The sequence below is a fragment of the Glycine max genome, chromosome 1 (genome assembly GCF_000004515.6).
Source record: "Glycine max cultivar Williams 82 chromosome 1, Glycine_max_v4.0, whole genome shotgun sequence".
NCBI classification, from domain to species: domain Eukaryota; kingdom Viridiplantae; phylum Streptophyta; class Magnoliopsida; order Fabales; family Fabaceae; genus Glycine; species Glycine max.
Genome location: NC_016088.4, coordinates 1,811,084 through 1,824,638, shown reverse-complemented (window position 1 = coordinate 1,824,638; position 13,555 = coordinate 1,811,084). Strand labels below are relative to the sequence as shown.

Genomic DNA, 13,555 nt, shown 5'->3' with positions numbered 1-13,555 from the left:
TATCGTATTATTTCGTGAACTTTGTGATGGGCGCATCCATTGGTTGGTGACATTCATATTATATTATGAATCTGTCTTGGTTAAAAAATTTAAATAAAATATATTTATTATATAAATATAAAAAAACATAAAAAAAATTATAAATAATATAATTTTCTATTTCTCAGTAAAAATATTTTTATTTTAAATTTTTTAATCATGCTTTTAAGATATATTATTTATATAAAATATTTTTAATATTATTTTTTCTCTCACTAGTCACTACTACATCAATCTTCCTTTTCCTTTTTTGCATAAATAAATATTTGTATGAAAATAAATTGAATTTCCACGTCTCGTGTGTGTGTAGAGTGTCCACTATAATTTTGTAACTGTGATTCATTGGAGGCACAGACAGACAGACAGACAGAGTGAGTTTGTGACAAATCCTCTGTCGTCATCTCAACCTCTCTGCATTTGTGCGTTGCATTGCACATATCTCTCAAAACTTTGTTCTGGTTCTGTGACTCTTACTATTTTCGTGTGTCTTGCATTTGGATCATTATCTGTCACCTGAGAAACCCACCTCAGAGATTCACCTAACACCCCTTCTTTTGATTTTGAACCCCTTCCATTTCAATCAAAACCTCTCTCATCGTCTTCTATTCTACATACAATTCTACCCTTTTCTTCACTCTGCTTTTCTGACAAAAGTGTTGGTTGAACTTGATTCTTTCTTCATCCATTTAATTGGGAACCAGCGAAAGCACGGTAACATTCTAGCTTTCTTCTAAAGTTCATTTTTTGAGATGAATAAATGCACGTGTCGATGGTGATCCGATTCCTTAAACTCTATTTGTATTCTACCTTTGATGTTTGATTGATAAAATAGCTTCTTTTTTTTTTTAATTTCTGGGGAATCTAATTTAGTTAGACGATCATTAACTTGATTGATACGTTTGTCACTGCATCTATTGTGTTTCATTCGTTGTTATTTTCGGGAATTTGTCTTGAAGCTGTGTGTGAATTTGTGGGTGCTTCGTTAAATGAGCAAAAGGAATGGTTTTTTGTAAGCAATATGTGGTTATTTTTCTAATCTATGAAGCAAAAACAGTGGAAGATGGATTGTCACTTTGCTTAACCTGTTTCAATTTGAACCGCTTTTAATTTCACTTTTTTGTTGTATCTGGATATCCTATGAGAGAGTTAATGGACCATGGGCATCAAGTATATGGTTGATCACAAAGGGATGTGAATTGAATGTCATATGTCTTTAAATAAGACTGGCATAAGAAAAACGGTTCTAGCTCTAAGATGTATTTGCAGGATCTCAGGACATGCCTTTCAGTTTATTTTATATAAAATATGAATGAAGTTGAGCTTTTGAAAACCTTAAAACGAACCTGCTGCTGCTGGAAAGGATGATGCATGAGTATATACTCTGTGTTGCATATATGAACATGTATTTCTTGCAGAATTTCTCTATGGCTGTTGATGCTTTCTCATCTGTCACTTCTGAAGTTTTTAATCACTATTCAACTACAACACATGAATCATTGATTAAGAGAGTAGAATATGCATGAATGGAAGTATAAATATTTACTTCAGTTTGTTCTCACTCCTTATGCTGTTGTGTAGGAGAACACTTAATGTTGTTACAATTGTTATATTTTTCAACATTCTGTTAGTTTACTTTATTGTATAATCTTTTTATAACTTTGATTTTTATTATATTTATTTGAGTCTTTTTAATATTTTAAGTCTCCATTTTCTGTTTCAATTGGTGTGATCATGTATTTTTTTTTTTTAATATCAATGTGAGTATGATCATGAGTACATTTCAAAAACTGTTATCTGAGACCTCAACATGAAGATGGGTTTCACTATTTCCTTTCCTTTTTTGGTTTCCCATGCATCTTTCGATAGAAAGGAAATGAAGTTAAAGAAAAGGTAGTGCATGTATTCATAACAAGCTTTGATCTTGATACCGGCAACTTTTTCCCTTCCTTTCCTTCCAAGCCTAACCAGATGTTGTCACTATTGGCTATTACAGGAATTTATTTGGATTTATTTCTGGCATCAGATTTTGCACAGTTATGGACGGGTGTGAATGAGGCTTAAAACTTTAGGCCCTAAAATGGGGGCTTACTTTGATGAAGTCTAGCTTTTCTCTTGGCTATAAATTTACCCCAAAAAACATCATATATTACTTGAACTTCAGGCACATTTTCATGCGGACAAAGAAATTAATAAGAAACAGACACCATACAATCCTGTTCAATGCTTCTGTAGAGATAAAGTGCATGACCAAGATTTATGTTTTCTCCAGTATTCTTTAAATGAGCTGTTTTCTCAAGAATCATAAATTTTATTGTGATAGTAATTTTACTTCACATGTTCAGTTACTTGTCTTAATCCTCAGTTTTCATTCTTGGAATTCTGAATTTTCAGATGGGAGATGTGGCAAAGGACCTAACAGCTGGGACTGTTGGAGGGGCAGCACAACTGATAGTTGGACACCCATTTGACACCATCAAGGTCAAGCTCCAGAGCCAGCCAACACCACTCCCCGGCCAGCTTCCCAAGTATTCTGGTGCAATTGATGCTGTCAAGCAGACGGTGGCAGCTGAAGGGCCAAGGGGTTTATACAAGGGTATGGGAGCCCCACTTGCCACAGTAGCTGCCTTCAATGCTGTCCTGTTTACAGTTAGGGGACAAATGGAAGCATTACTGAGGTCGCATCCCGGTGCTACCCTCACAATAAATCAGCAGGTTGTTTGTGGAGCTGGAGCTGGAGTTGCTGTTTCTTTTCTAGCTTGCCCAACTGAATTGATCAAATGCAGGTCAGAGGTCATTGATGATGCTTTAATTGTCATGATTTAGTTGCATTTCCTGTATTTTCTTTCTATCAACTTCTATATCTGTAGTTTCTTTTTTCTACTTCTAAATTTTTTTGTAGATTTTGACCTCTTTGAAAACTAATAACTTTTCTAGCTAGAACTAAGTTTTTTTTTCCTTGTTTTCTAAGAGATGTTTCTTCTTTAAGTTCTCATGTAATCAATTTCAATCATGTATCTGGTGGTTGACATGAAATTAGATAGTCATGAGAATAAGCTGAATGAATTGAGCTGCAGATTAGTCTTGGTTAACTTTAACTGAATCCATTTTTCATATTAAGTACTCAAACTATGTATTTATTGATTTTGTCTCATTGTGAATATCAGATTGCAAGCACAAAGTGTGCTAGCTGGCACTGGAACAGCTGCAGTGGCAGTGAAATATGGGGGACCCATGGATGTGGCCAGGCAAGTTCTCAGGTCAGAAGGGGGCGTAAAAGGTCTTTTCAAGGGCTTGGTTCCCACCATGGCTCGCGAAGTACCTGGAAATGCTGCAATGTTTGGTGTATATGAAGCATTAAAGCGATTACTTGCAGGTGGCACTGATACCTCAGGACTGGGTAGAGGTTCTCTGATGCTTGCTGGAGGTGTGGCTGGAGCTGCTTTCTGGCTCATGGTTTACCCGACTGATGTTGTTAAGAGTGTGATTCAAGTAGATGATTACAAAAACCCAAAGTTCTCTGGTTCAATTGATGCTTTCAGAAGAATTTCAGCTTCTGAGGGGATCAAGGGCCTTTATAAGGGTTTTGGTCCTGCAATGGCCCGAAGTGTTCCTGCCAATGCAGCTTGCTTCTTGGCTTATGAGATGACAAGATCAGCTCTGGGATGAATAATTCATACAGCAGGCTTGATAGGAGGGGTGCCATTGGGTGCACATGTTTCCTTTTCCTTTTAATTCCAAAAACATTTCCATTTCATGCATTGCAATTACAATATAGCCACAAAGGCTTAACTTGTTATTGCTTCAAGGAATCATTCTTTCACCCGTGGTAATATGCATGCAGCCTTTTTATTTCAGAGTTGTGTTTTTATCTTCATGCTTGAAATTTTTTTAATGGTTTGGATAGAAATATGGTACTTGATAGAACATTATGGCGGAAGTTGATCCATGTAGCCGACCCCACCTAGTGGGATAAGGCGTTGGTGTTGTTGTTGTTGCTTGAAATTTTTTTAATCCACAATATTAGGATAGAATCATTTGAAATTGCAAGAATTAGATCACACATTGTATCTTAATTAACAAAACTTTCAATTTTGGACTTTGAAAAGTAACTGTGTAGGTAAAATTGTTAACTATATTCGTAAGATATAAAACATGCTAAGTATGATTATGGTGATTTTTAAAAATAATTTGATATTTTACTCATAGTAATGTTCAATTATGTGTCTGAATTCCAGGCAAACCAATGAGAGTAATATTTTAATGAAGTAATATATCGTTAAAACAAAAAGTTATATTTGATACAGTAAAAAATCCATGGGTTTTGAGTTAAATATTATGTATTCATATTTAGAGCACGTAAAACAATAGACGATTCTACAATATAGCCTAAAGACCCCCAAAATTAACAAATTTAAAGCAAAAACTCTGAAAATCCACCTTAAAATTTGCAAAATATCTGGATTAATTCAATCTTATACCTAGTCTTACCCTTTTAATTACAGCACATCACACCTGCTACTCTTGTTCCTACCTAGCTAATTCTATCCATCGCAATGAACCTTTTTTTCATATATATATATATATATATATATATAGGATGGTCACTGGCACGTACCACGTACCATAACAAACTAATGTATGACCCTCAAAAAATCTCGGTCCAAGGAAAACGAGGGAACGAGTAAATGTCCCAATTAAAAGCACAGTTGATTTTTGTTTGTTTGTTATTTCTTTGTTGAGTGAGGAAAGCAAGCACTAGATACATAATAAGTACACATCATTTTTATATGATCAAAACACAAACAAATCCCAAAGTGGCAAATGGATGACCTCAAACTACCCTCTCATGACTCTTCCATCTCTCTCATTGCTAGGCTGGACCATTTGGAGTTCATTGTGTGAGCTTTTCATGATCACTCCTTTTGTCAATAATAATTATATCTGGCACATTTTTTTTTTAATTTCAATCTCTATGCGCAGTTATCGTGAAAATCAACTTACTAATTATTATAGATCGATGTTAACTTGTAGTTAGATGATAGAAACCTTTACATCCGGTGCATCAACTATTTAACTTTTTGGCTTAAATGCAATTGTGGTTTCTTATATTTTAAAATTCATAATTTTAGTTTTTTATTTTAAAATAAAGACACAGTCTTTTTATTTTTTAAAATCTGTAATTTTAATTTTTTTATTTTAAAATAGAAATATTTAATCCTCATTTTTATAAAATATGTGATTTAGTTTTCTTATTTTAAAATAAAAATATTTTAATAGTTAAGATATGAAATGTGGATTAAACAAATAATTTTGTATTATATCATTAAATTTGGGTCATATTAGATTAATTTTTTATTAATAAATATTTTTTGCATTTAATAGAAAGATTAAAATTGTATATTTCATAAAAGGAGGATCACTATTTTAAACGAGACTTAAATGATCCATTTTGAAAAATATGAGATATAATGTTTCTATTTTAAAATAGGATGAACAAAATTGCAGCTTTTGAAAATCAGGAAGAACAAGTTTACATTTAAGCCTACTTTTTTTTATTTTGCTAAAAGAAAATCAATTTCCATAATTAGACAACAAACATCACCGGTTGCTGTATTGATTAAAATAAAGTATATCTTGATTACTGATCAGCATACTTAGCTTCCTGAGATAATCATAGAAATAGGAAAGCCCACAACTGTGATGACATAAACAACTTGCAAAAAAAAAGCTTATCGTTTAGGGAATCAATTTCAAGTAGCTCATGAAAACCATTGATGCTTCATCTACATGTAGCTGGAATATGCCTAAGAAAATAACACCCTTTTCACACACGCATCAATTATCTTACAACATACATCACACGGTCACACTCACCTATATTGCTGAGAATCATCACTATTTTGTGTATCAGGATTACCATAAAATCAGATTTATATACGTTCTAGATCAGATGGGATGTATTACTTTAGTTTAATTATTCTAAAGTTTTATTATTCTAGCTACCGTGGAAACTAATACAACAAAGTGCTTGTTCTTTTAGCTTTACGTAGAGATGGATTCTAGTGGCAGCTCTCTCCCTTTGTCCCATTATTCCACACAAACTTCTGGGGAGTCTTCGTCCAGCCAGGGTTCCAAGAGAGAAATATGCTACTCATTTCCAACTTTCAACAATCTCCCAAATAATGGAGAGAAAGGATTAGTTCCTATCAAGACACCTGAAATATCCCTGGTAAGAAAAGAAAAAAAATCATTACCAAAATAACAGTAGTGAATTGCCTATATAGTAATTTTTTTGAGAAATGAAATGAAATGTTTAACATTATAATTTACTTGTTTACAACTAACCCCTGTAATTTTTTTTATTAACTGTAACCATCCACCGGTCAAACTAAATTTCATAAGCAATGAGGGCTTGGAATTTCGGCCCTAGATATCTAAATATTGTCCTGTTATAGCAAAGAATAAAAAATAGGTAACTTCCTGATTTTAGACATTGATAGCTTGAAATTTCATAAGCAATCAAGGCTTTGATTCTCTAATTATTTCTAATTTTGATTTTAATTTTTCTTTAAATTTATTTATGAATTTAATCTTTCAACTATGTCTAATTCCGTAAAGATGGTCTCCATTTAAACATTAACTATTATAAAGGAACATATGATTGTTTTTGTAACATTAACGTTTAAGTCTGGGCTTAGAGACCACATTCACAAAATTGAACATAATTAGAGGATTAAATTCATGAATAAAAGAGAATTAAAATTTAAATTAGAGACAATTAGAGAGACCAAAAATATAATTTTACCTAAAAAATAAAATGATAACCACTAGAATTGAGAAAATATATTAACATAATGTGTCTCTTTCACCCTAAAAAAATGTACCCAACTCTAGTTAGATTAGAATACTCGGTTTGAGCTTTTGTATAAGGTATACCTAACATGAAAATTTGCAAGAGGACCACATAGTGTGTATGCTCACACAGATTATAAAGAAACAAATCATGTGCATCATGAGTTAATGGAGCTTCTAGTATGTTATCTTTTCCTTTTTGGTTGTATCTAAATTAATTAAGCAGTAAAGTCCAAAGAGCCTGCAATTGGTTTATGATGCGAAAATGTAAATCAATTGCTAGCAACATCGTAGGCAGAGTGTATTATAGCATTTCTGTTTTATATTATTATTACATTGGCAACATCTTTTGCAGCATATCTTAATAAAAAAAAAAGTAGTTTTATTCACAAAACACAGAAGTCATTTACATGGTGTTGCTGCTGGTTACAGTTACAGAATCCTATGCTATTATTGGAATGAATAATGAATATCATCTATGTTTGACAAATATATCGGTGCAGGAAAAATGTGTGAGTGAGAAGCAAGAAATTAAAAACTCGTGCCTTCCTAAGCAGCAGGTGGTGAAGAATAGAACAAAGAAGAATGAAAAGAAATGCAAATTGGCCACATTTAAAACTACTAGGTTGCTGATATACGCTTTATATTGGTTTTTTCTTTTTACTGCTTTTGGCTCCACCCTGAGCATTAATAGACATTTATGTGGTTGGGTTTGAACTTATGTGGTACATTGCTTTATTACAATAAAGTATGTGAGGTTAGATTTTGGTAGATTCAACTACATTTGAAATCATAAACTGTAATTACACTACATTTGGTTTCAGATTCAGACAATCCAATATTTCTAATTATTTAAGTCGAATTATTGGAAGAGAGATGCCATTGATCTCATCGTTTGGACAGGCCTAGAGTTTTTAAATGTTACTGATTTAATATATAACATAAAACTAATGATGCGTTTAGGGAATAATCAAATTTGATGTACTAATAGTTTGTTTAATTTGGTACTTAAAAATATTATATTATCACATGACACTTTTTTAATAGAGCCAAAATGTTGTGCACTTAGCATTGATTAAAGTAAATGTGGGTGAAATACATAATTTCTTAGAAAAACAAAATGGAGCTACGGTTGTATTGGAATTTGGATGTCTGTTTAAAATCTATTCCTTTTTGTTTTTTTAAGGTTCAAAGGCAAAGAATAATCTTTAGCTAGTACTTATTTAAAGGCTGACTTCTTTTAATATTTTTATTTTTATTCTATATATATATATAGGATTATAAGAATCAAATACTTAATCACATATTTAAATATTAAAATTATTTGTGAATGATATCACATTCCTATAATTCTCAATATAATGTACTCTCAGCTAAAGAAAGTGCATTTAAAAATTCATTTATTAAGGAATTGGAATCGGATACACCCACTAATGAAAGGCCTAAAGAGAACTACGTGATCGTGCCTTAACAATGGCACATATATAAAATAACTATAAAAAAAATCGAATATTTGGCGTTGTGCTTATTACTTTTCATGGTATCAATTAAAAAAGGAACATGATGAGCAGCAGCGCCTGCTCTTACTGCCGGCTAGGAGATCTTTTCATGACCACGAAATTTAAAATGATAAATACTTATTTGTGATCGTGATTCGTGAATCTTGCAATTTAAATGAAATGGATATTCTCGTGTTGAAATTTTATTTAATTTTAGAAAATTGCTAAATCGCACAAAACGTTTAAGCACGAAAACTTTAAATCAATGGTTCTCTATGATTTCTGTGATCAAATGCCTTTATTTTCCTTTTTTAATTTAACTTTTTAACCAATAAAAAAAGAACTTTTTTTTATTTACTTCCATAGAGATTAATTTCGTAACATATAGCATCTCTCTTAATTTAATCGTGAAAAAGTTGTATTTGATGTTCTCTTTATAAACACTTTATGAAGAAAAGGATAGAAACGAAATTTTCTCTCTAAGTAGGATTAAGGAGAAACTTTTATTTCCCAAAGAGAAAGAAAAATTAGAATCAGAAAAAAGAAAATTTGATATCAGTTTTTCTTTTTTTGACCTGAAATTTCTTCCAACCAAAATCTAGAGAATAATCTCTTAATTAATATACATAAATTGATTTAAGGTTTGATTTGTTATATTCTTTTACACACACAAACTTAAAAATTAATCAGATTTCTATGTAACCTTATGTCTAATTTTGAGCATGTTGGCGAACTAATTAATCTGTCTAATTCAGATGACCTCATAATACATCCATAGGAAAGTTTTTTGTGAAATTATCGCTATGGAAAAGAAAATTTTAAAAGAAAGAGTTCATTTCATCATAATAATGGAATCAAATGGTGGCTACAAGCAGACAGTTTCTAGTTGTGCCATGAACATCATCTTTAGACTTTAGTTATCTTTTGGATGCACCAACCAATGAAATTATTTCAATGTCTACCAAGTTTTATTATTTTATGCACCATTATTAATAGAGACAACAATCATAATCCTGAACTTCCTCAATTGATCCAATAATATATTCCCTTAGTGGTTTCAGCTTTTATTTTTCGATAAAATATTGTCATCAGATTCTTCTAGAATTGTGCCGTAGCACATTAATCTAATTGCATTGCGTTCAAAACTGAGAGTCGGAGAATAACTACATTAATATCTCTATATTTATTAGTCAACTTAATTTCACTTTGTTTTTGGGTGTACTTAATTTTCTCTATTTCAGATATATTAAGCAATCAATATCACATTCTAAATCAAATGATTAATGGACTAAAATTAAGGTTAAATAATTTAGATAGCACATAAATTCAATCTTTAATAAAAATAATTTTATCAGACTTTATTTATTTTTAATTGAAGTTCAGATTAGTCGTCTTTTTTCTCTTATCAACTAGAGAATTAACATCAAAAAAATGTCACTCCAATATTATATTTTTTTTTGTAATCAAAAAATATTTAAGTTTCTTTTTGGTACCCAACTAAATGACTAATCTTCCCTTTCATCGGGGCAAACCGTTCTAAGATAATGATGTCTTCAATTGCGACTTCATGTTGAAGCCCATAATTAAACCCCATGCTCCAATATTATATTTGAGTTATGTATACATTAACCTTTTACATACGCAAGAGAAATAAGAAGAGAATAGATATAGATATGCATCGAAATAGGTGGTGTAATTAATGAAAAGAGATCAAAGAAAAAAAGATAGATACGTAGAAATTATTGTAGAAATTATATTGTTGATATTATTTTTAGTGAATTAGTGGTGTGGATCCATGAAGGTAATGCATAAAATAAAATGCTAGGAGAGGTGGGTAGCTTCTGCAACTTGCAGTTGACATAACGCAACACTTTGTGGACTTGGAAACCCCAAGCATCTCGGCAATGTCTTGTGGGCCATTTTGCTCTTACAAATTCCCAGGGACGAAATGGAATTAATTATGAGCCTATATTGTATGTGCAAGTATATATCCAACTGAAAATAAATATAAAAATAAAAGTATTATTCTTTCCTATACAAACACTTATAACTATTTGATGAGTTCCTCACGCATTATTCTCCTATACCTAGGGTTTCTTTTCAACTTCAGGAGATTTGTCACTCATTAAATGCTAATTAACCACCATTTGAATGAGATGATGCAAGCATTAGATATATTCATTAATCTAAGCAAAACAATGAAATATGAATTATGAAAACAATTAATCATGGTCATCATTTACAAGCACAGGAACTTCCAGTGACTTAGGATGCTTCGCGTAACATCCCCATATTTTATTCAACTTGTCGTGAAGGAATCTTAATTGCCCCCTTTGACCCGAAACCATGACATGAATGCATTTGTATTATCATAATGTGGGATACTACCATCTTTAATATTAATTTTTCTCTTTGCTATAAATGGGGTGATGATAGCTGTAATGGGAAAACCGATTGGCACCCCAACCAAACCCATATACGATTTTTTAATATAAATTAATAACCATATACTGTACTAGTAGTATAGAATAGAGAATTTGAAAAATCTAAATAATTTTGATTTAATTTATTATAGACCAAAAGTATTGTGGTAAGTTTCTATTGTTCCCATGTTAAAGTACATATTGATATTTTTTTATCTGCAAAAATAAAAAATAATGTCAAAAATTTTATAACCCATACACTCTTATTTAATTAACTAAATTGGATCTCTTGACACACATCCATACATGTGGATGTTTCAAGTTGCAACTTTTATTAGAATTGACTTTGGCCATCATCAGCATGTGCTTTAGATACTTATCATTAAGTTACTATATGTTAATAGTGGTTGACTTGTTGCTACTCTCTAAGTTTTGTAATTATGCACGATTTAATAAATGAGTATATATGGTCAATTTTAAAACTAATCAGCTTATTATATAAATTTCAATTTTATATTTACTGTGTTGTGATGTGATAATTAATGATTTTAATTGGGGGGAATGTTTTGAAACATTGTATAATATTGTCTAATTATTGTAATCCATCTTTTATATATATATATATATATATAATATTCTTTTTCATATAGTTATATATCATCTCATTTTGTGACGTGTATTTGACAATTATTTGTATCAAGTTAAATTATTATTTTTATTAATTGGATATTCAATTAAAAAATATTTTTACATTATTTTCATCAATATTTAAAACATTCAATCAATATCAAGTATAATGACAATTTTATAAATTATCGTTAAAATGATATTATATTAATTTAATTATTTAAAAAAATCAAATTTTAAAAGATTTAAATGCATTATTTTATATTTTATATTATCAGTAATAATACTTTATAAATTCATCATCCACTCAGTTAATGTGGATATACTCGCCAACTATTTATGTAAAACTCGTTTAGTTAATTTCTTCAATCTAGACACAAAATTAATAATACTAATAGAAAAATATTAACCACGCACTCTCTAATGCACACTTTTTAATGCATTCTTTATTATTAATTTAAATTTATTAAAATTATAATTTTTTTGTCTCACGCTTTGTTTAATGAGTCTTTCTTTTTATCATATATATTTTTAATAAATTATAATCAATATAAAATGTATAATAAAAAGATGTATTAGAAGGTGTGTTAATACTCTTCGTGCTGATAAGAATGCTAGCTAACCACTTTATATATCCTAATACTCTTCTTCTTATATAATATTATGCATGGGTTGTCACATTTTTTTCAAATGTTATTCAAGTATGAATTTATATAATTTTTGTTTCTTATAATTATTTGATCCCTTCATATCAAACAAAGCTAGTTAATTAACATGTGAAGTATTTATACTATCTTTTCATTGACCCGAAAAGTAAGAAAAAAAAACTCTACAACATTTGCACATACACTAATACAGAAGTGTTTAATACTTTTTTAATCAAGAATAAACCAATAAAGTTAAGAGATTTTCTCACATTTTATGGATCGAGAGCGAGACAATCAATAAAGTCCTCTTGTATACAGATATTTTAAAACATAGCTATATATATTTTATAAAAAAAATAGATTAATAGTTTTATTAAAAATATATATTTTTTATTACTATAAAAAATAAAAATATTTTTTACAAATCTAAAAAAGATATTACTTAGTTTACTATTGTCTATTATTCACAAAATATTTTTCTACTTGTAAGATTGTTGCTATTGACTTGCAAAACTTAATATATAAACTACCATAAAAAAATAGTTTCTTTTAACATTCTAAGATGAAAAATCACTAATTAAGTAATTATAATGTTAACATTAACACTTTGTTTTTCTTTAAAAACAATGATAACTAGCCAATACTTTTATGTTAATAAATAAAAATAACAGAGCAAAAAAAAGTTTTAATTAATATAAAACATTTTTATATAATTTACTTATTTATTTCCACTCTTTTTTCCACTAGTCCAAACAAGTGAAGAGAATATTTTTCATTCATTTGTTCTACCCATTTAAATAACATATCTTTTTCATTATATTTCTATTTTATTTCTATCATTTCAATTTCTTTCGTCCTTATTTCACTCCTAATTCAAAAAAAATGTATAGAAAATAAAAGGGTACACCCCTTTTTTATATTAAATGCATAAATTATGTTTTTATCTTATCTTAATTATCTTTATTCAATTAAAAATACATTTGAAATTAATTTGCGCTTAGTCCTTGATGACTATTGAAATTAATTGAATCATGTTTGTGTTCATTTTGGTATGTAAAATTGACCTCTAACTATAATTTCATAAAAGATTAAAAGCCTTTATTATGTCAATTACTTGAAAAGCAAGTGCTATGGTATGTAAGTTTGGTTAGTTTTTCTAAAAATAGAAAATCTATAGGAGCCAAGGTTAATTCTTTGAAATATTGAAATCTATTCAATGAGTTAACCTCTTTTAGCATGTCTTTTATAATGCAAATTTTGATTCGAATGTCTAACCTCTTTTAACATGTCTTTTATAATGCAAATTTTGATTCGAATGTCTAATCATATTTTTAAGAAACCAGATTATTTATATCAATTATATCACCCCATATTAGTTGTAAGTTAATATGGTTAGTATTATCTTACTCAGGCGAGCTCTGCTTAGTTGCATATAAATTATTAATTAGTTGTTCTAATAATGAGATAG

The 13,555-nt window shown here is 29.8% G+C and overlaps 2 protein-coding genes across 3 annotated transcripts; both read left to right on the top strand.

Moving 5' to 3' along the window:
* Positions 1–347: 347 nt before the first annotated feature.
* LOC100781634 (mitochondrial carnitine/acylcarnitine carrier-like protein-like) lies at positions 348–3,893 on the top strand. 2 transcript variants are annotated; one of them, XM_041015804.1, is made up of 3 exons: positions 348–750; positions 2,033–2,822; positions 3,204–3,893. In XM_041015804.1, exons 2-3 carry the CDS (start codon positions 2,431–2,433, stop codon positions 3,703–3,705), a joined length of 894 nt encoding a protein of 297 aa, XP_040871738.1. In that variant the 5' UTR covers positions 348–750; positions 2,033–2,430; the 3' UTR covers positions 3,706–3,893. The 2 variants fall into 2 exon arrangements, with proteins under 2 accessions (XP_040871738.1, NP_001242143.2); NM_001255214.3 differs by having other exon boundaries at positions 368–750; positions 2,431–2,822; positions 3,204–3,891.
* Positions 3,894–5,765: 1,872 nt separating this feature from the next.
* LOC106794538 (uncharacterized) lies at positions 5,766–7,715 on the top strand. The gene is made up of 2 exons (XM_014761952.3): positions 5,766–6,268; positions 7,395–7,715. The coding sequence occupies exons 1-2, from the start codon at positions 6,092–6,094 to the stop codon at positions 7,605–7,607; spliced, it is 390 nt and encodes a 129-aa protein (XP_014617438.1). The 5' UTR covers positions 5,766–6,091; the 3' UTR covers positions 7,608–7,715.
* The last annotated feature ends 5,840 nt before the right edge of the window (positions 7,716–13,555 follow it).

Bases quoted from the DNA above. Each gene is read 5' to 3' on its own strand.
- LOC106794538 (XM_014761952.3), top strand. From the start codon at position 6,092: ATGGATTCTAGTGGCAGCTCTCTCCCTTTGTCCCATTATTCCACACAA. The intron at 6,269-7,394 runs GTAAGAAAAGAA...ATATCGGTGCAG, and splicing joins AGACACCTGAAATATCCCTG to GAAAAATGTGTGAGTGAGAA.
- LOC100781634 (XM_041015804.1), top strand. From the start codon at position 2,431: ATGGGAGATGTGGCAAAGGACCTAACAGCTGGGACTGTTGGAGGGGCA. The intron at 2,823-3,203 runs GTCAGAGGTCAT...TGTGAATATCAG, and splicing joins ACTGAATTGATCAAATGCAG to ATTGCAAGCACAAAGTGTGC.